This window comes from Leptodactylus fuscus, chromosome 11, assembly GCF_031893055.1.
Source record: "Leptodactylus fuscus isolate aLepFus1 chromosome 11, aLepFus1.hap2, whole genome shotgun sequence".
NCBI lineage: Eukaryota > Metazoa > Chordata > Amphibia > Anura > Leptodactylidae > Leptodactylus > Leptodactylus fuscus.
This window is the reverse complement of record NC_134275.1, coordinates 12408520-12429067: the sequence shown is the minus strand read 5'-3', so window position 1 is coordinate 12429067 and position 20548 is coordinate 12408520. Positions and strand designations below refer to the sequence as shown.

The 20548-nt window shown below is 53.5% G+C and overlaps 2 protein-coding genes across 4 annotated transcripts in view; both read right to left on the bottom strand.

Annotated features, from left to right (window-relative positions):
• Nucleotides 1-2201: 2201 nt before the first annotated feature.
• B3GALT9 (beta-1,3-galactosyltransferase 9) lies at nucleotides 2202-4015 on the bottom strand. Its single transcript, XM_075259817.1, has 2 exons — nucleotides 3966-4015; nucleotides 2202-3525 (listed from the first exon to the last, which is right to left on the bottom strand). The coding sequence occupies exons 1-2, from the start codon at nucleotides 4013-4015 to the stop codon at nucleotides 2412-2414; spliced, it is 1164 nt and encodes a 387-aa protein (XP_075115918.1). The 3' UTR covers nucleotides 2202-2411.
• Nucleotides 4016-4827: 812 nt separating this feature from the next.
• The window catches only part of VAV2 (vav guanine nucleotide exchange factor 2), a 54791-nt gene continuing 39070 nt past the window's right edge, over nucleotides 4828-20548 (bottom strand). The window contains exons 8-30 of one of the 3 annotated variants that reach the window (XM_075260705.1): nucleotides 20374-20442; nucleotides 20104-20204; nucleotides 17693-17792; nucleotides 17509-17604; nucleotides 17286-17354; nucleotides 13821-13907; nucleotides 13655-13740; nucleotides 13431-13563; nucleotides 13271-13285; nucleotides 10160-10269; nucleotides 9962-10063; nucleotides 9795-9883; nucleotides 9699-9715; nucleotides 9432-9453; nucleotides 8859-8986; nucleotides 8717-8782; nucleotides 8534-8571; nucleotides 8345-8461; nucleotides 6884-6971; nucleotides 6685-6799; nucleotides 6437-6523; nucleotides 5740-5894; nucleotides 4828-5084 (exon numbers count right to left, since the gene is read on the bottom strand). In XM_075260705.1, the coding sequence (XP_075116806.1) occupies nucleotides 5037-5084; nucleotides 5740-5894; nucleotides 6437-6523; nucleotides 6685-6799; nucleotides 6884-6971; nucleotides 8345-8461; nucleotides 8534-8571; nucleotides 8717-8782; nucleotides 8859-8986; nucleotides 9432-9453; nucleotides 9699-9715; nucleotides 9795-9883; nucleotides 9962-10063; nucleotides 10160-10269; nucleotides 13271-13285; nucleotides 13431-13563; nucleotides 13655-13740; nucleotides 13821-13907; nucleotides 17286-17354; nucleotides 17509-17604; nucleotides 17693-17792; nucleotides 20104-20204; nucleotides 20374-20442 (1938 nt within the window). In that variant the 3' untranslated portion in view covers nucleotides 4828-5036. The remainder of the gene's footprint in view (nucleotides 5085-5739; nucleotides 5895-6436; nucleotides 6524-6684; nucleotides 6800-6883; nucleotides 6972-8344; nucleotides 8462-8533; nucleotides 8572-8716; nucleotides 8783-8858; nucleotides 8987-9431; nucleotides 9454-9698; nucleotides 9716-9794; nucleotides 9884-9961; nucleotides 10064-10159; nucleotides 10270-13270; nucleotides 13286-13430; nucleotides 13564-13654; nucleotides 13741-13820; nucleotides 13908-17285; nucleotides 17355-17508; nucleotides 17605-17692; nucleotides 17793-20103; nucleotides 20205-20373; nucleotides 20443-20548) is intronic. The other 2 variants (XM_075260706.1, XM_075260707.1) reach the window with 2 other exon arrangements.

Genomic DNA, 20548 nt, shown 5'->3' with positions numbered 1-20548 from the left:
AGGGGAAGCATGTCTGGGGGCATAAAAGTCACTTTATTTCATGGAAATCCCTGTCAGTTTGCGATTTTCGCAAGCTAACTTTTCCCCATAGAAATGCATTGGCCAGTGCTGATTGGCCAGAGTACGGAACTCGACCAATCAGCGCTGGCTCTGCTGGAGGAGGCGGAGTCTAAGATAGCTCCACACCAGTCTCCATTCAGGTCCGACCTTAGACTCCGCCTCCTCCGGCAGAGCCAGCGCTGATTGGCCGAAGGCTGGCCAATGCATTCCTATGCGAATGCAGACTTAGCAGTGCTGAGTCAGTTTTGCTCAACTACACATCTGATGCACACTCGGCACTGCTACATCAGATGTAGCAATCTGATGTAGCAGAGCCGAGGGTGCACTAGAACCCCTGTGCAAACTCAGTTCACGCTAATAGAATGCATTGGCCAGCGCTGATTGGCCAATGCATTCTATTAGCCCGATGAAGTAGAGCTGAATGTGTGTGCTAAGCACACACATTCAGCACTGCTTCATCAAGCCAATACAATGCATTAGCCAGTGCTGATTGGCCAGAGTACGGAATTCGGCCAATCAGCGCTGGCTCTGCTGGAGGAGGCGGAGTCTAAGGTCGGACCTGAATGGAGACTGGTGTGGAGCGATCTTAGACTCCGCCTCCTCCAGCAGAGCCAGCGCTGATTGGCCGAATTCCGTACTCTGGCCAATCAGCACTGGCTAATGCATTGTATTGGCGTGATGAAGCAGTGCTGAATGTGTGTGCTTAGCACACACATTCAGCTCTACTTCATCGGGCTAATAGAATGCATTGGCCAATCAGCGCTGGCCAATGCATTCTATTAGCGTGAACTGAGTTTGCACAGGGGTTCTAGTGCACCCTCGGCTCTGCTACATCAGATTGCTACATCTGATGTAGCAGTGCCGAGTGTGCATCAGATGTGTAGTTGAGCAAAACTGACTCAGCACTGCTAAGTCTCTGCATTCGCATAGGAATGCATTGGCCAGCCTTCGGCCAATCAGCGCTGGCTCTGCCGGAGGAGGCGGAGTCTAAGGTCGGACCTGAATGGAGACTGGTGTGGAGCGATCTTAGACTCCGCCTCCTCCAGCAGAGCCAGCGCTGATTGGTCGAGTTCCGTACTCTGGCCAATCAGCGCTGGCCAATGCATTCTATTAGCCCGATGAAGTAGAGCTGAATGTGTGTGCTTAGCACACACATTCAGCTCTACTTCATCAGGCTAATAGAATACATTGGCCAATCAGCGCTGGCCAATGCATTCTATTAGCTTGATGAAGCAGAGTGTGCACAAGGGTTCAAGCGCACCCTCGGCTCTGATGTAGCAGAGCTGAGGGTGCACAAGGGTTCAAGTGCACCCTCGGCTCTCCTACATCAGAGCCGAGGGTGCGCTTGAACCCTTGTGCAGCCTCGGCTCTGCTACATCAGAGCCGAGGGTGCGCTTGAACCCTTGTGCACACTCTGCTTCATCAAGCTAATAGAATGCATTGGCCAGCACTGATTGGCCAGAGTACGGAATTCGGCCAATCAGCGCTGGCCAATGCATCCCTATGGGAAAAAGTTTATCTCACAAAAATCACAATTACACACCCGATAGAGCCCCAAAAAGTTATTTTTAATAACATTCCCCCCTAAATAAAGGTTATCCCTAGCTATCCCTGCCTGTACAGCTATCCCTGTCTCATAGTCACAAAGTTCACATTCTCATATGACCCGGATTTGAAATCCACTATTCGTCTAAAATGGAGGTCACCTGATTTCGGCAGCCAATGACTTTTTCCAATTTTTTTCAATGCCCCCAGTGTCGTAGTTCCTGTCCCACCTCCCCTGCGCTGTTATTGGTGCAAAAAAGGCGCCAGGGAAGGTGGGAGGGGAATCGAATTTTGGCGCACTTTACCACGTGGTGTTCGATTCGATTCGAACATGGCGAACACCCTGATATCCGATCGAACATGTGTTCGATAGAACACTGTTCGCTCATCTCTATTCTCCTGCTATTACCCCTGTCTGAGTTGCTGTGTACACAATGTGGTTGGAGTCCGGCAGTGTTGTCACAGGGAAATAGTGTCGCACATCACAATGGTGGCAGATCACAAGCACAAGGGAACACATTGCAGCTCTGGATGTGAATGGATTAGAGGGTCTTAATGTGTTTCATTAGCATAGTGACTTCAACTTTGGATGTGACTGGAGTATAAGACATGATATAGTAACAGAACAGTGAGTACAGCTCTTGCTGTAACTAGAGTATAAGGCATGACTGTGCGACTAGTCCAGTCCTGGATTTCTCATTGTCTTGACCCTCTTCTCTTTTTCGTCTTCCTTCATAGATTGTCGCTGCATCCAGAAGACGGATTCATGGTGGTCATCACATCTGGTGCTGGATGGAGCCGACCCTTCAGAAGGACCAACCCCCATCATCCTCTGAGTTGTAATACTTGATCCTGTCCAGGTAGGACCAGACCTTACAGGACACCAGGCCATAGTAGGTCTCCAGCTTGGAGCAGTCGTGGTTTTGGGTCAGGTCCGTCCACACTCTGGCAAGGTCGTCGTCGGTGACCCCAGAGGATGAGAAGATGATCCGGTAGCAGCAGCGATTGTAGTGGATGTGCTTGGCCCCAGAGAAGCGAGAGCTGTGGATGGGGATGACCCCGGCCTGCTGAGCACAGAGCCCAATGAAGACCTCCGAGGGCACCACCATGGGCACCCTGTGTGAGACCAGGTACATCTTCCTAACAACGTCCTGAGAGATGACCATGGCGGAGCCGCTGCAGTAGTCAGGATAGAAGGTCTCCGAATAAGATGCTATGGGGACAAAGCTTGGACTGAGGGGGTCCCGGTCAGGCCGGGCTTGGTGTATGACCCTCCCGCTATAGACGTCAGCAGTATGAGTCCCCAGCGTCAGCAGGTAGCGGGTCAGGCTCTCAGCATTGACAAACATCTGCTCATCGGCCTTCAGGATGAAGCTGGCACCGGGGCAGAAGGTTACGATCCACTCCATCATCATCATCACCTTCAGCGTTCTATTGAAAGGAGAATCCAGAAAACATCCCTGGACCAAGTCCTGGTGGAGCTGAGATTCGTTGAGGAGGTTGTACTGAGTGGAATCTACCTGTGGCCTCCCCAGCATAAAGACGTGGGCGACCTCCAGGCCCCGTAGCACCGTCATGTTCGCCCAGGTCTGTCGGATTCGCTCCCGTCTGATCCTGTTTTCTGGAGAGCTGAAAATGATGAGAAGCAGGAAGACTTCACGGCCAGTGCAGAGCTCCGATCCGCTCATCACGTAGGACTTGGAGATGTTCTCCCGCTGCAGGCTCATGTTCAGCCGCCGAGCCCGAACTCTCAGCTCTGCAAACTTCCCATCAGTGTAAGAGGACGGAGCGGAACGCAGGAAATATTCCTCTAGGAAATCTGCTCCGAACAGCAGAGCATGGAAGAGGAACAGGTTAAAGAGGATGAAGCAGCACTGGTGGGTGCGGAGCCGGCAGAGGGACACCTGCAAGACAGCAAGACTAGGTCAGGAGGGGGGCAAGTATGTGGGGGAGGGGGTACAGAAAGCAACGCCAGGTCAGGAGGGGGGACAAGTATGTGGGATACAGAGAGCAATGCCAGGTCAGGAGGGGGGACAAGTATGTGGGGGGTACAGAAAGCAACGCCAGGTCAGGAGGGGGGACAAGTATGTGGGATACAGAGAGCAACGCCAGGTCAGGAGGGACAAGTATGTGGGATACAGAGAGCAATGCCAGGTCAGGAGGGGGGACAAGGGGGGGGGGGGGGGGGGGGGGGGGGGGGGGCACAAAAAGGACAACATTAGGATCTGTCCTGTGATGTGCCCTATACACGCGTGTGAATAGGGTCATAGAAATGCATGCCTAGCACTTGTGTATGGAGCACCACTTTCATCATGCCCTCTGAAGGGTTAAATATGACATCATAGTGGATGGTCACTCACCTGCATGGCGCCGGGGACACGTCTGCTCTGGGCACTGCTGGTGTGATCATATCCCAATGTCTTCTGATCCGCCGCTCGCAGGGTTAGGTTACCTCCTGGAGAACCTGAGCCGGCTACAGCGCACCTGACCAAAGCTGCGGTAACCAGACACCAGCCCAGGATCAGATGGATGGCTTGCGGCTGTACCCTCTCTGTCACTAGTCCTGCAGAGGGCGCTCTCATAGCAGCCTCCTCCTATGTTACATGGACATTGTGTTTGCTCTGGGTTACCTGAACAGACCCTTTGTATGGACTTAATGTCTTGTGACTATCTGGTTATCATGGCAATCCCAGAGCAAGCACAATGGTCCTGTACTCATCTGCAGGATGGGAGTGATTTGCTGACTGATGACATCAGGTTCTTGGTGTCGCTTGTGGAGTCAGTTTCATATTTGCTGACACTTCTGTGGAGCGGTAATTCCCTCCAAAGCGTCTCGATCTGCAGAATACTGACTGGGGCCCCACAACCAGTTACTCCTCCTGGTACCAGGTGACCACATTGCCAGACCAGGTCGTGTAGGGTCACACCTCCTTCACAAGAGGAACCGTGCACTAAGTTGTGATTCTATGCCTACATTTCCAGGAGGAATAACACAGTATAGCGACATCACAGAGCTCTGAGGTAAGACACACAGGAGCCGATCCTCTGTAGTGTGCGCGCGTCTCACCACTCCCCCTGCGGACTGTGGGATGGTTTCCAGGTGGCGGCTGGTAAGTGTCCTGTATCATGTGCTCTAGTCCCTGCCAGAGCTGTAGTTCTAGTCATGTAGTGTTCACAGAAGGAGGAGGCAGAGCTCAGAAATGGAATGACTTTATTTCCCTTTACAAGCCGCAGCCGCTCATCAGAATTATAAATCTTATATACAAGTAATACCAGCGAGGAAGACCCCGACCCCTCCCCCGGGCACTGGCGCTGCGGCAACGCTGGGAGGGGATCGGTACAGGAACATCGTCCCTACTGTGCAAACAAATCATGGAAGGAAGAGAAGACGTCATGAGGTGACAGCCCCAGCCGCCATCGCCACCGGCAGCTCACTGCACCCCTTCTTCTTCAACATAAGTGGAGGGGAACCAACCGACCTGCAGAGACAGAGAGACGGGTCACAGCTGAGGTCTGTCCAGGGGATCAGTCCAACCCCCGCCCCAATAAAAGTCCTCTCCGTCACACCGAACCGGCCTCTTACGGTGTAGCTAAACATTCCTGGCAGTAATACATGGGGGGGGGGGGGGGTGTGTGTTATAATACGACAGCTCGGCCCCGTATACAGCCTGTATATATATGATAATATTGGGGGGGAGTGGAGGAGGGGCTGGTTAATGTCACAGACACATCCTAAGAATAAACCCTTAGGGCCCCTTCACACGGAATTTACGCTCCGCTCATTCAGACATGTACACACGAGCGCTTCAAAGCACATGCCATTCATTTCAATGGGAACGTGTGTATAGCCGGTTTTACGCGCGCTCCAATTGAAGTGAATGGGATGTGTTTTGAAGCGCTCGTGTGTACATGTCTGAATGAGCGGAGCGTAAACTCCGTGTGAAGGGGCCCTTAAGGTCAGACTGATGGGGAAGCCTCCGCCAGGTCACATGATCAGAACCGTTCCCCAAAACACGGGAGAGGAGGCAGAGCCACTCCGGAGCTTCTTCTGACCATGTGACCCAGGGCTGGCCCTACGTTGCCCGCCATAGACCTGATCAGGATGGGCTCTGGGGTCCCTTAGTAAATACGCACTTTTCCGTTCGTCTCTCCTTTCCACCATCCCTGATCCCCTCCAATCCGGCTGTAGATCTTCACCACGTCTCCTTCCCGCAGCGAGAGCTCCCTCATATCTCTGGCTGCAAAATTGTACCTGGCGACGGCGGTTCCTACAGGACGTGGCGTGAAAACTGCGGAGAGAAGACAAGAGGCGGAGTTATAAGACGGCCTGGGCTCACCGCGTACGACTGAGCATGCTCACATGAGACAACCAATGGCCGATTCCTGGCGATGTGATGGTGGATCGTCGCCCCCTCCCCCACAGTGCAGATTTCAGCAGATGGATCCCCCGAGCTGTGACAGACATGAGGATGGATGAATGGCGACCATAGATGTGATGATGATGAAGCACAATGGAGACCGCCATCACTGTATAATGAAAAGCTCTGAGCGGATATCGTACATGGCGGCCAATAGCATTGCAGCTTGTTGCTATGGTGACTGCACCAATAATCACCTCTTCAATTACAGAACTTTTCAATGCACTTTGATGAAGATTGTACCGGCCCTTTAAGAAGAACCTTGGCACCCCGGCCCCCAATACATCATCTCCTTACACTGCTGGAGTTTAGGGCCCTAAATTCCTCCAGAATAAGGAGCTGGTGGTGGTTTAGGGGCCCCGGGGGTCACACACAATATAATGCTGACAGACGGGCCGCGGGGGGCGCAGTACCTGACCAGAAGGGTGTGGACGGGTTCTGACAGGGAAAGTTGAGACCCTGAGGACTGAGAAAAGAAAAGTTGTAGGAAGCACAGGAGGCTGCAAGAGTCCAGAACAAGAGAGACCGGTCAACGCTGCGAGAACAGGAAAGGGTTAAACGGCAGGGAGCGGCACAGCATTACAGTAAAGCAAAGAGAGGGAGAGCCAGTGCAGGGGCTGCTGGAGGAACCAAGGAAAGGGTTAACACACAAGCTGCTTACCGGGAGATCTGGGGGTGCTGCGGCCCTTCTGCAGCTTGTAGGGGAACTTCAGGGTGGTGTCCAGCTGCTTGAAGCTTTCCTTCAGTGAGTGCGTCTGGTAATACTCCACCAGCTCCTAAAAAACAGCACCGAGTCACCCCCGACATCACAGCCAGCGCCCCTCCCCGCTGACGGCCGCCCCAGGGCCTAATCCACATACCAGTAAACTTTCAAACTTCTTGGCCTCAGTGATGTGAATCCAACTGTCCTTCTCCACCACCTTTATGTGCTTCACCTCATCATTAAACCTGGGGGAGGAATCCGAAAACTACAACCACCATCATCACCTTTACTAGCTGTGTGCAGTCTGTATGTAGTGAGTCTGTAGAATCTGTATGTAGTGAGCGCCCCCTAGTGGTGACTGTATAATCTGTATCTAGTGAGCGCCCCCTAGTGGTGACTGTATAATCGGTATCTAGTGAGCGCCCCCTAATGGTGACTGTATAATCTGTATGTAGTGAGCTCCCCCTAGTGGTGACTGTATAATCTGTATGTAGAGAGCTCCACCTAGTGGTGACTGTATAATCTGTATGTAGTGAGCTCCACCTAGTGGTGACTGTATAATCTGTATGTAGTGAGCTCCCCCTAGTGGTGACTGTATAATCTGTATGTAGTGAGCTCCACCTAGTGGTGACTGTATAATCTGTATGTAGTGAGCTCCCCCTAGTGGTGACTGTATAATCTGTATGTAGTAGCTCCCCCTAGTGGTGACTGTATAATCTGTATGTAGTGAGCTCCCCCTAGTGGTGACTGTATAATCTGTATGTAGTGAGCTCCCCCTAGTGGTGACTGTATAATCTGTATGTAGTGAGCTCCCCCTAGTGGTGACTGTATAATCTGTATGTAGTGAGCTCCCCTAGTGGTGACTGTATAATCTGTATGTAGTGAGTGCCCCCTAGTGGTGACTGTATAATCTGTATGTAGTGAGCTCTCCCTAGTGGTGACTGTATAATCTGTATGTAGTGAGTGCCCCCTAGTGGTGACTGTATAATCTGTATATAGTGAGCTCCCCTAGTGGTGACTGTATAATCTGTATGTCGTGAGCTCCCCCTAGTGGTGACTGTATAATCTGTATGTCGTGAGCTCCCCCTAGTGGTGACTGTATAATCTGTATGTAGTGAGCTCCCCCTAGTGGTGACAGTATAATCTGTATGTAGTAAACTCCTCCTAGTGGTGACTGTATAATCTGTATGTAGTGAGCTCCCCCTAGTGGTGACTGTATAATCTGTATGTCGTGAGCTCCCCCTAGTGGTGACTGTATAATCTGTATGTAGTGAGCTCCCCCTAGTGGTGACAGTATAATCTGTATGTAGTGAACTCCTCCTAGTGGTGACTGTATAATCTGTATGTAGTGAGCTCCCCCTAGTGGTGACTGTATAATCTGTATGTAGTGAGCTCCCCCTAGTGGTGACTGTATAATCTGTATGTAGTAGCTCCCCCTAGTGGTGACTGTATAATCTGTATGTCGTGAGCTCCCCCTAGTGGTGACAGTATAATCTGTATGTAGTGAACTCCTCCTAGTGGTGACTGTATAATCTGTATGTAGTGAACTCCTCCTAGTGGTGACTGTATAATCTGTATGTAGTGAGCTCCCTCTAGTGGTGACTGTTGAGCTTCTTACTTGATGCTAATGGCGAATCTTTCAGCCTCGGCTGGTCGCTCCCGGATTAGATACGTTCCGCTGAGATGGGACTTTAAGAGATTATCAGCTTGTGGACGTTCGACATTCCCTGCAAACCTGGAGGATAGGACACTTGTGAGACGTGCGGTTCTAATAGTGAGGTGGCGGGCGGGGGAGGGGATCACCTACCAGGGGTATCTGCTGTAATCCGTGCGGTTCACCGGCTGCTGTAAATCACAGATACTGCAGGTTAGTGGATGATGGGGGTTTTACTCCTTTGTCCTGAATATTTGCCCTTGGCTCTATCACCCCACCCCCATATTGTCACATTCATGTATTACTATAGTTTGGGGTACAGGGGGCACCACTCACCACAGGATAGGGCTTCACAGAGGAGCTGGGGAAATAACCGGATTTCCTGGTGAGTACTAAGCGACCCTGTGGGGACAAGGAGAGCGCGCTCAGTCACCTGACACATCGCTGCCGGCGTCCTAGTAATATGGGGGTCACTTACCTCCCACCACTGGGAATCGGGGTCACCCCGCAGCAGTTCGATCACCTCTCCTGTTTGGAAGGTCAGGACCGGCTTCCCGGGCGGCGCGGGGTTTCCATAGTAATTCTGGATGGCCATCATCTTGGGCCCTGGGGTCGAGAGATTATGAACAATATGGTGACAGGTGGGGGCGGAGCCTCCTTGGCCGTCTGGGTATATGTATACTATAGTCACCTTTAGGGCGGAGCCTGTATATGACCATAGGGTGGGGGCGGGGCCTATACAGCAGCTCCACACCCGTAACCCTTTCTCTTGTCTGTGTCTGCTCTAGTCACAGCTAAAGCTGTAAAGGACTGAGCTGTCTCCCTGGCTGCCGTGAACACTACATCTCCCAGAATGCAGCGCAGCAGAGCTCAGGCCAATTAGCGAGTACCGATGACTCTGCGCGCCCCATTGCTGCCTGTGGTCAGTGACTGGAGACATGGAGCCCGCACACACTAACAAACCCTCCGCCTATGCTCATCTGTCATGTGACCCGTCATGTACCATGTGACCCGCCATTTGTGTCCTCGCCCACATTCCGAGTTTTCTCACCTGATACCGTGGTGAGCGGATCCTGCAAGAGAAAAACACAAATGTCAGCGCCATCTTGTGCCCAATACAACCCCCAGCATCCTGTCCACGTGATGGCGGCAGAAGGGAGACATATCTTGCTTGCTCTGGGGTTGCCATGGTAAGCTATTAGACTCCTCCCACCACAGGTGACATGCCCCGCCTCCTTGCCCACTATTATACCAGTGAAGTTCTGCAGCAGCTGTGCCCTGACTCGACACCCTCACCACTACATTTCGGGGCGCTTACCACTTCATCTGCAGGACCTGAAAGAAAAAGAGAAAACCACCATTATTGCTAGAGAAGGGGGGTGCGGGGCGAGGGGGGTGTTGGGGGGGCACTGACCCATCCTGCAGGGGGCGATCTTCTCCAGGCACTCCTTGTGGACCCCAACGCCGCACTTGGTGCAGTAATATCCCTGATAAAAGGTTCCCCTGGAGGAAGAGAGCGGAGCGTCAGCGCAGAGGTAGTATGGCGGCCGCCATGACAGCAGAGCTCCGCCCACCACTCACCTTAGGAACATCTTGCAGGCTTTACAGCTCGTGGTCCTGTCAAACGTGAACATCTGGAAGTTGTGGTGATTCGCCGTGGCCTTGTCCGGTTTGATGTTTGAGCTGAGAAAAAAACAGGAGGAGATGAGCGGCGCCCATGATGACCCAGTGAGAAGCAGCGCCACCATGACAACACTGACGGCATCTGCCGCTACCTACATCGCCATCTCAAACTGCTCCATCCACTTCCTCTTCATCTCCTCCGTCTTACAGAAGAACTGGAATCCCTGCTTACCCTGGAGGTGGATCAGGTAGAAGCCGTACGACCACTGCGGAGAGGAGAGAGGGTCAACCACCGAGGGCACAACCGCCATCCACGCACGCCCGCAGCAGACATACACCTACATACACACCGCCATCCACGCCCACCCGCAGCAGACATACACCTACATACACACCGCCATCCACGCCCGCCCGCAGCAGACATACACCTACATAGACATCTGCAGTACACACACCTACATACACACCGCCATCCACGCCCGCCCGCAGCAGACATACACCTACATAGACACACACACCTACATACACACCGCCATCCACGCCCACCCGCAGCAGACATACACCTACATAGACACACACACCTACATACACACCGCCATCCACACCCACCCGCAGCAGACATACACCTACATACACACCGCCATCCACACCCGCCCGCAGCAGACATACACCTACATACACACCGCCATCCACACCCGCCCGCAGCAGACATACACCTACATACACACCGCCATCCACGCCCACCCGCAGCAGACATACACCTACATAGACACACACACCTACATACACACCGCCATCCACGCCCACCCGCAGCAGACATACACCTACATACACACCGCCATCCACACCCGCCCGCAGCAGACATACACCTACATACACACCGCCATCCACGCCCACCCGCAGCAGACATACACCTACATACACACCGCCATCCACGCCCGCCCGCAGCAGACATACACCTACATAGACACCTGCAGTACACACACCTACATACACACCGCCATCCACGCCCGCCCGCAGCAGACATAAACCTACATAGACACACACACCTACATACACACCGCCATCCACGCCCACCCGCAGCAGACATACACCTACATACACACCGCCATCCACGCACACCCGCAGCAGACATACACCTACATACACACCGCCATCCACGCCCACCCGCAGCAGACATACACCTACATACACACCGCCATCCACGCCCGCCCGCAGCAGACATACACCTCATAGACATCTGCAGTACACACACCTACATACACACCGCCATCCACGCCCGCCCGCAGCAGACATACACCTACATAGACACACACACCTACATACACACCGCCATCCACGCCCACCCGCAGCAGACATACACCTACATAGACACACACACCTACATACACACCGCCATCCACGCCCACCCGCAGCAGACATACACCTACATACACACCGCCATCCACACCCGCCCGCAGCAGACATACACCTACATACACACCTGCAGTACACACACCTACATACACACCGCCATCCACGCCCGCCCGCAGCAGACATACACCTACATAGACACACACACCTACATACACACCGCCATCCACGCCCACCCGCAGCAGACATACACCTACATACACACCGCCATCCACGCCCACCCGCAGCAGACATACACCTACATACACACCTGCAGTACACACACCTACATACACACCGCCATCCACGCCCGCCCGCAGCAGACATACACCTACATAGACACACACACCTACATACACACCGCCATCCACGCCCACCCGCAGCAGACATACACCTACATACACACCGCCATCCACGCACACCCGCAGCAGACATACACCTACATACACACCGCCATCCACGCCCACCCGCAGCAGACATACACCTACATACACACCGCCATCCACGCCCGCCCGCAGCAGACATACACCTACATAGACATCTGCAGTACACACACCTACATACACACCGCCATCCACGCCCGCCCGCAGCAGACATACACCTACATAGACACACACACCTACATACACACCGCCATCCACGCCCACCCGCAGCAGACATACACCTACATACACACCGCCATCCACGCACACCCGCAGCAGACATACACCTACATACACACCGCCATCCACGCCCACCCGCAGCAGACATACACCTACATACACACCGCCATCCATGCCCGCCCGCAGCAGACATACACCTACATAGACATCTGCAGTACACACACCTACATACACACCGCCATCCACGCCCGCCCGCAGCAGACATACACCTACATAGACACACACACCTACATACACACCGCTATCCACGCCCACCCGCAGCAGACATACACCTACATACACACCGCCATCCACGCCCGCCCGCAGCAGACATACACCTACATAGACACACACACCTACATACACACCGCCATCCACGCCCACCCGCAGCAGACATACACCTACATACACACCGCCATCCACACCCGCCCGCAGCAGACATACACCTACATACACACCGCCATCCACGCCCACCCGCAGCAGACATACACCTACATAGACACACACACCTACATACACACCGCCATCCACGCCCACCCGCAGCAGACATACACCTACATACACACCGCCATCCACGCACACCCGCAGCAGACATACACCTACATACACACCGCCATCCACGCCCACCCGCAGCAGACATACACCTACATACACACCGCCATCCACGCCCACCCGCAGCAGACATACACCTACATACACACCGCCATCCACGCCCACCCGCAGCAGACATACACCTACATACACACCGCCATCCACGCACGCCCGCAGCAGACATACACCTACATACACACCGCCATCCACGCCCACCCGCAGCAGACATACACCTACATACACACCGCCATCCACGCCCACCCGCAGCAGACATACACCTACATACACACCGCCATCCACGCCCACCCGCAGCAGACATACACCTACATACACACCGCCATCCACGCACGCCCGCAGCAGACATACACCTACATACACACCGCCATCCACGCCCACCCGCAGCAGACATACACCTACATACACACCGCCATCCACGCCCGCCCGCAGCAGACATACACCTACATAGACACCTGCAGTACACACACCTACATACACACCGCCATCCACGCCCACCCGCAGCAACATACAACTACATACCCACCTGCAGCAGACATACACATCCATTTACGCACGCTCGCCCGCCCGCAGCAGCCACACGCTCTTACACACGCCCGCAGCAGACATGCCCATATCCACGTCTTACCATCTTGCCATGTGACTAGGGCCAGCGTGAAAGAACCAGAGAAAGTGAGTGTAAAACACAAGAAAACAAGGTGAAGAGACAGCAGAGAGCGGGCTAATCTCCGTGCGGTATATACCCGTATACACAGCTCCAGCCCCTCCTCCCTCTATAATGTCCTCACCTTCTTGATGTCCTTATTGTAGGTGGGGTCGTCAGACATCTTGTGATATAGCAGCTCTATAATCTCCTTCAGCTCAAAGTTATCTCCTTTCCGCTTACACACGATGACGACTTTATCAAACAGGAAGAGATATCTGTGGGGGAGGGGGCAGTAATGACATCATCAGTAGATGCAGGGGGCGTGGCAGTGACATCATCAGTGTACGTGGGGCGGCTGTCACTTACCTGTCCTGCTTTGCCTGATTTACTATCGATCGGACCTTTAGTTCACCATCGATCTTTGGTCGCCCGAACTCTTCCAGATTCACTTGCTATAATGAGAGACGAGAACCCCGTGACCTCTGACCTGTAGGGGAGCCTTTATGGGTGTCACATGACAAGGATCACTCACCAGGTTTTCGATGGAGTTCTGGAAATCACTGATCTTCTTCAGCGTCTCTTTGTCCCTTTTCACCTCATTAATGTACATGGCCAAATCCTAAGGAGAAATTGGGAAACGGGGTCAGAGGTCAGCGGAGGGGGTGATGGGAGATCCAGCTGTGCAGGAATGTGCGGAGGAGGGGAGCGCGGCTGTCCAACAGAAGGATTATCGGCCACTCACTGTGCTAGGGAACATGACAACAACGCCCAGAACTGTCATGACCCTGCTGCAGTCCCTACACTGACCAGCCCTATACACAGCGTACCCCAGCCCCTGTAGACTCACTGACCAGCCCTATACACAGCGCATCAAAGCCCCTGTAGTCTCACTGACCAGCCCTATACACAGTGCGCCGCAGCCCCTGTACACTCGCTGACCAGCCCTATACACAGTGCGCCGCAGCCCCTGTACACTCGCTGACCAGCCCAATACACAGTGCACCGCAGCCCCTGTACACTCGCTGACCAGCCCTATATACAGTGCGCCGCAGCCCCTGTAGACTCACTGACCAGCCCTATACACAGTGCGCCGCAGCCCCTGTACACTCGCTGACCAGCCCTATACACAGTGCGCCGCAGCCCCTGTACACTCGCTGACCAGCCCTATACACAGTGCGCCGCAGCCCCTGTAGACTCACTGCCCATCCCTATACACAGTGCGCTGCAGCCCCTGTACACTCGCTGACCAGCCCTATACACAGTGCGCTGCAGCCCCTGTACACTCGCTGACCAGCCCTATACACAGTGCGCCGCAGCCCCTGTAGACTCACTGACCAGCCCTATACACAGCGCACCACAGCCCTTGTAGACTCACTGACCAGCCCTATAAACAGTGCGCCGCAGCCCCTGTAGTCTCACTGACCAGCCCTATACACAGTGCGCCGCAGCCCCTGTACACTCGCTGTCCAGCCCTATACAGTGCGCCGCAGCCCCTGTACACTCGCTGACCAGCCCTATACACAGTGCGCCGCAGCCCCTCTAGACTCACTGCCCATCCCTATACACAGCGCACCACAGCCCTTGTAGACTCACTGACCAGCCCTATACACAGTGCGCCGCAGCCCCTGTAGTCTCACTGACCAGCCCTATACACAGTGCGCCGCAGCCCCTGTACACTCGCTGACCAGCCCTATACACTCGCTGACCAGCCCTATACACAGCGCACCACAGCCCTTGTAGACTCACTGACCAGCCCTATACACAGTGCGCCGCAGCCCCTGTAATCTCACTGACCAGCCCTATACACAGTGTGCCGCAGCCCCTGTACACTCGCTGACCAGCCCTATATACAGTGCGCCGCAGCCCCTGTAGTCTCACTGACCAGCCCTATACACAGTGCGCCGCAGCCCCTGTAGTCTCACTGACCAGCCCTATACACAGTGCGCCGCAGCCCCTGTACACTCGCTGACCAGCCCTATACACAGTGTGCCGCAGCCCCTGTAGACTCACTGCCCATCCCTATACACAGCGCACCACAGCCCTTGTAGACTCACTGACCAGCCCTATACACAGTGCACCACAGCCCCTGTAGTCTCACTGACCAGCCCTATACAAAGTGCGCCGCAGCCCCTGTAGTCTCACTGACCAGCCCTATACACAGTGCGCCGCAGCCCCTGTACACTCGCTGACCAGCCCTATACACAGTGCGCCGCAGCCCCTGTAGTCTCACTGACCAGCCCTATACACAGTGTGCTGCAGCCCCTGTACACTCGCTGACCAGCCCTATACACAGTGCGCCGCAGCCCCTGTAGACTCACTGACCAGCCCTACACAGCGCATCGCAGCCCATGTAGATTCACTGACCAGCCGTACACAGCGCACCACAGCCCCTGTAGACTCACTGACCAGCCCTATACACAGCACACTGCAGCCCCTGTATACTCACTGACCAGCCCTATACACAGTGTGCTGCAGCCCCTGTACACTCACTGACCAGCCCTACACAGCGCATCGCAGCCCCTGTAGACTCACTGACCAGCCCTACACAGCGCACCGCAGCCCCTGTGGACTCACTGACCAGCCCTATACACAGTGTGCTGCAGCCCCTGTACACTCACTGACCAGCCCTACACAGCGCATCGCAGCCCCTGTACACTCACTGACCAGCCCTATACACAGCACACTGCAGCCCCTGTATACTCACTGACCAGCCCTACACAGCACATCGCAGCCCCTGTACACTCACTGACCAGCCCTATACACAGCACACTGCAGCCCCTGTATACTCACTGACCAGCCCTACACAGCGCACCGCAGCCCCTGTGGACTCACTGACCAGCCCTATACACAGTGTGCTGCAGCCCCTGTACACTCACTGACCAGCCCTACACAGCGCATCGCAGCCCCTGTAGACTCACTGACCAGCCCTACACAGCGCACCACAGCCCCTGTGGACTCACTGACCAGCCCTATACACAGTGTGCTGCAGCCCCTGTACACTCACTGACCAGCCCTACACAGCGCACCGTAGCCCCTGTGGACTCACTGACCAGCCCTATACACAGTGTGCCGCAGCCCCTGTACACTCGCTGACCAGCCCTATACACAGTGCGCCGCAGCCCCTGTAGACTCACTGACCAGCCGTACACAGCGCACCACAGCCCCTGTAGACTCACTGACCAGCCCTTTACACAGTGCACCGCAGCCCCTGTAGACTCACTGACCAGCCCTACACAGCGCACCACAGCCCCTGTGGACTCACTGACCAGCCCTATACACAGTGTGCTGCAGCCCCTGTACACTCACTGACCAGCCCTACACAGCGCACCGCAGCCCCTGTGGACTCACTGACCAGCCCTATACACAGTGTGCCGCAGCCCCTGTACACTCGCTGACCAGCCCTATACACAGTGCGCCGCAGCCCCTGTAGACTCACTGACCAGCCGTACACAGCGCACCACAGCCCCTGTAGACTCACTGACCAGCCCTTTACACAGCGCACCACAGCCCCTGTAGACTCACTGACCAGCCCTTTACACAGTGCACCGCAGCCCCTGTAGACTCACTGACCAGCCCTATACACAGTGCGCCGCAGCCCCTGTACACTCACTGACCAGCCCTATACACAGTGCGCCGCAGCCCCTGTACACTCACTGACCAGCCCTATACACAGTGTGCCGCAGCCCCTGCAGACTCAGTGATCAGAAACATCGCAGATCCTGCAACCAACTGTAGTATAAATAGCTGCATGACCTGAGACAGTGGTACAAAGATGGCAGGAGGGAGGGACTTCATGAGGCCAGGGGGTGTGCCATGGAATTTTAGGGTCACACCTCAATTATATTATTGACTGCCATTAAAGAGGTTAAACGACTGAACCAGTGGAAGCCCTGACTAATGATCAAGAGTCAATGAGGAGGCTGGACACCGGCCCTTTAAGGCTAGCAGCGAGCAGCGGGTGGAGGGTTGTGTATTGCAGCGTGTAGGACGTTCCTACCTGCATAGCCTCTAGCGCCTCCTTCAGGGTGTGTCGCTCCGGGCAGTCCGCCGTGTGGCTCAGCAATTCCTGTGTACAAATTTGTGCTGTTGGAGCAGGTTGTAGTGTAACATGACACAAATACAAGTCTCAGCATGACCTGGCAACCATCCCTCTAATCCACATACATATGGGGGAGCAGAGATGTGTACCCCATACTGGGGGATTCCGCCCCCACACGCACCTTTAGCAGCAGGTGATACTTCAGGACTCTCTGCATAGGAATCACCAGCAGGTCCTGCAGCTTGAACTTCCCGTCCTGAACCTTCATGGAACATTCCTGTAAGAGACGACAGAAGGCTAGAACTGGGGGGGGGAGGGGTGCGCTAGGCTCTAGTACTACAACCCCCAGCAGAGCCGGTGCCCACCTCTATCTTTAACCGGACTTCATCCCGGGTGGCGATCAGCTGGTCCAGCGTCTTCTGCGAGTATTCAATGTGGCTGCAGTACTCGCCGTAGATCAGCAGCCTGAGGGAGACACAGGGTTAATACTGCAAATCCTGAACCACCCAGAAGTGGTACTGTGCAGTGTCCGTATATAGAGGGAAGTGGTACTGTGCAGTGTCTGTATAGAGAGGGAAGTGGTACTGTGCAGTGTCCGTATATAGAGGGAAGTGGTACTGTGCAGTGTCCGTATATAGAGGGAAGTGGTACTGTGCAGTGTCTGTATAGAGAGGGAAGTGGTACTGTGCAGTGTCTGTATAGAGAGGGAAGAGGTACTGTGCAGTGTCCGTATAGAGAGGGGAAGTGGTACTGTGCAGTGTCTGTATAGAGGGGAAGTGGTACTGTGCAGTGTCCGTATATAGAGAGGGAAGTGGTACTGTGCGGTGTCAGTATAGAGAGGGAAGTGGTACTGTGCGGTGTCAGTATAGAGAGGGAAGTGGTACTGTGCAGTGTCTGTATAGAGAGGGAAGTGGTACTGTGCAGTGTCCGTATATAGAGAGAGAAGTGGTACTGTGCAGTGTCTGTATAGAGGGAAGTGGTACTGTGCGGTGTCAGTATAGAGAGGGAAGTGGTACTGTGCGGTGTCAGTATAGAGAGGGAAGTGGTACTGTGCAGTGTCTGTATAGAGAGGGAAGTGGTACTGTGCAGTGTCCGTATATAGAGAGAGAAGTGGTACTGTGCAGTGCATATTGTGCACGGCTTGCAGTTACTGTCAGGAACACCACAAGGCAGCACATGCCATGCAGTAAAGGTCTATAAGGCTTGGTTCACACCAGTGCTTGGACTCCATCCTGGCAGACCCTATTATAGTCTGGTCTGCAGGTAACCCAATTGCAAGTGTGAACATAGAGTAACAAGGGATGTTAGTGCTCCATTTATCAGTACACCGGATCCAAGGGTGCACTTAACTCTCTACTCACCACATCCTGGACCTTAAGGACACGCGGCTGTGAATCTGCTCTAGAACATCCTGGAACTTCATGTGCAGTTTGTCTGATATGTGGCAGAGCACTGAGAACAGACACTAGATGAGGCCAATGGTGACATTCCACTATCCACCACTAGATGGCACAAGACGCAAAGCTACAATACATGGCCAAACATCTGTATATATGGACACCGCACAGTACTACTTCTCTTCTCCTGTATATATGGACAGTGCACAGTGCTACTTCTCTTCTCCTGTATATATGGACAGTGCACAGTGCTACTTCTCTTCTCCTGTATATATGGACAGTGCACAGTGCTACTTCTCTTCTCCTGTATATATGGACACCGCACAGTACTACTTCTCTTATTCTGTATATAATGACAGTGCACAGTACCACTTCTCTTGTCCTGTATACATGGACAGTGCACAGTACAACTGCTCTTCTCCTGTATATATGGACAGTGCACAGTACCACTACTCTTATATATATATATATATATATATATATATATATATATATGGACAGTGCACAGTACTACTTCTCTTGTCCTGTATATAAGGACAGTGCACAGTACCACTTCTCTTGTCCTGTATATAATGACAGTGCACAGTACCACTTCTCTTCTCCTGTATATAAGGACAGTGCACAGTACCACTTCTCTTCTCCTGTATATATGGACAGTGCACAGTACCACTTCTCTTCTCCTGTATATAAGGACAGTGCACAGTACCACTTCTCTTGTCCTGTATATAATGACAGTGCACAGTACCACTTCTCTTCTCCTGTATATAAGGACAGTGCACAGTACCACTTCTCTTGTCCTGTATACATGGACAGTGCACAGTACCACTACTCTTGTCCTGTATATATGGACAGTGCACAGTACCACTTCTCATGCTCTATATATGGACAGTGCACAGTACCACTTCTCTTGTCCTGTATACATGGACAGTGCACAGTACCACTACTCTTGTCCTGTATATATGGACAGTGCACAGTACCACTTCTCATGCTCTATATATGGACAGTGCACAGTACCACTTCTCTTGTCCTGTATACATGGACAGTGCACAGTACCACTACTCTTGTCCTGTATATATGGACAGTGCACAGTACCACTTCTCTTCTCCTGTATATAAGGACAGTGCACAGTACCACTTCTCTTGTCCTGTATACATGGACAGTGCACAGTACCACTACTCTTGTCCTGTATATATGGACAGTGCACAGTACCACTTCTCATGCTCTATATATGGACAGTGCACAGTACTACTTCTCTTGTTCTGTATATATCGACAGTGCACAGTACCACTTCTCTTGTCCTGTATATGAGGACAGCGCACAGTACCACCTCCCCTGTCTGGGTGCATTCCGGCCTATGACCAGCAGGGGGTGACACTCACTTCTCCTTGTAGTCCAGGAAGACTTGGCCGATGTTGCTCCCTCCAGACATGATTGACTGCTTAATGGTTCGCAGGAAGTTGAAATGAACCTTTATAAGTTCCTGTGGAGCGGAGAAGACGGTGAGGTGAGGTCACATGACCGCGACTCAGACAATGGTGTGTCCGGTTACCACAGGGCTCAGAATCTATAGGTACAGTAACATGGCAGCCGTTACCCGCAATGGACAGCAGTGGCGGAAGCCATATTGGGCATGAGGTGCCAGCGCTCACCTCCAGGTTTATGAAGATGACGGTGGTCTCGGCGGGCGGCAGGATCTGCTTCAGGGGCAACATGTAATTCTGAAAGAGAAGGCAGTCAGGGCAGAGGTCACAGGTCAGCAACACAAGGTCAGAGCAGAGGTCACCAAGCACAAGGTCAGGACAGAGGTCACAGGTCAGCAGCACA

What these genes read in the sequence shown, in the direction of transcription:
- B3GALT9 (XM_075259817.1), bottom strand. Translation starts at nt 4,015, where the DNA reads ATGATCACACCAGCAGTGCCCAGAGCAGACGTGTCCCCGGCGCCATGC. An exon ending in GTGTCCCCGGCGCCATGCAG is followed by an intron (nt 3,526 to 3,965) that starts GTGAGTGACCAT and finishes CTCCTGACCTAG; the next exon opens with TCTTGCTGTCTTGCAGGTGT.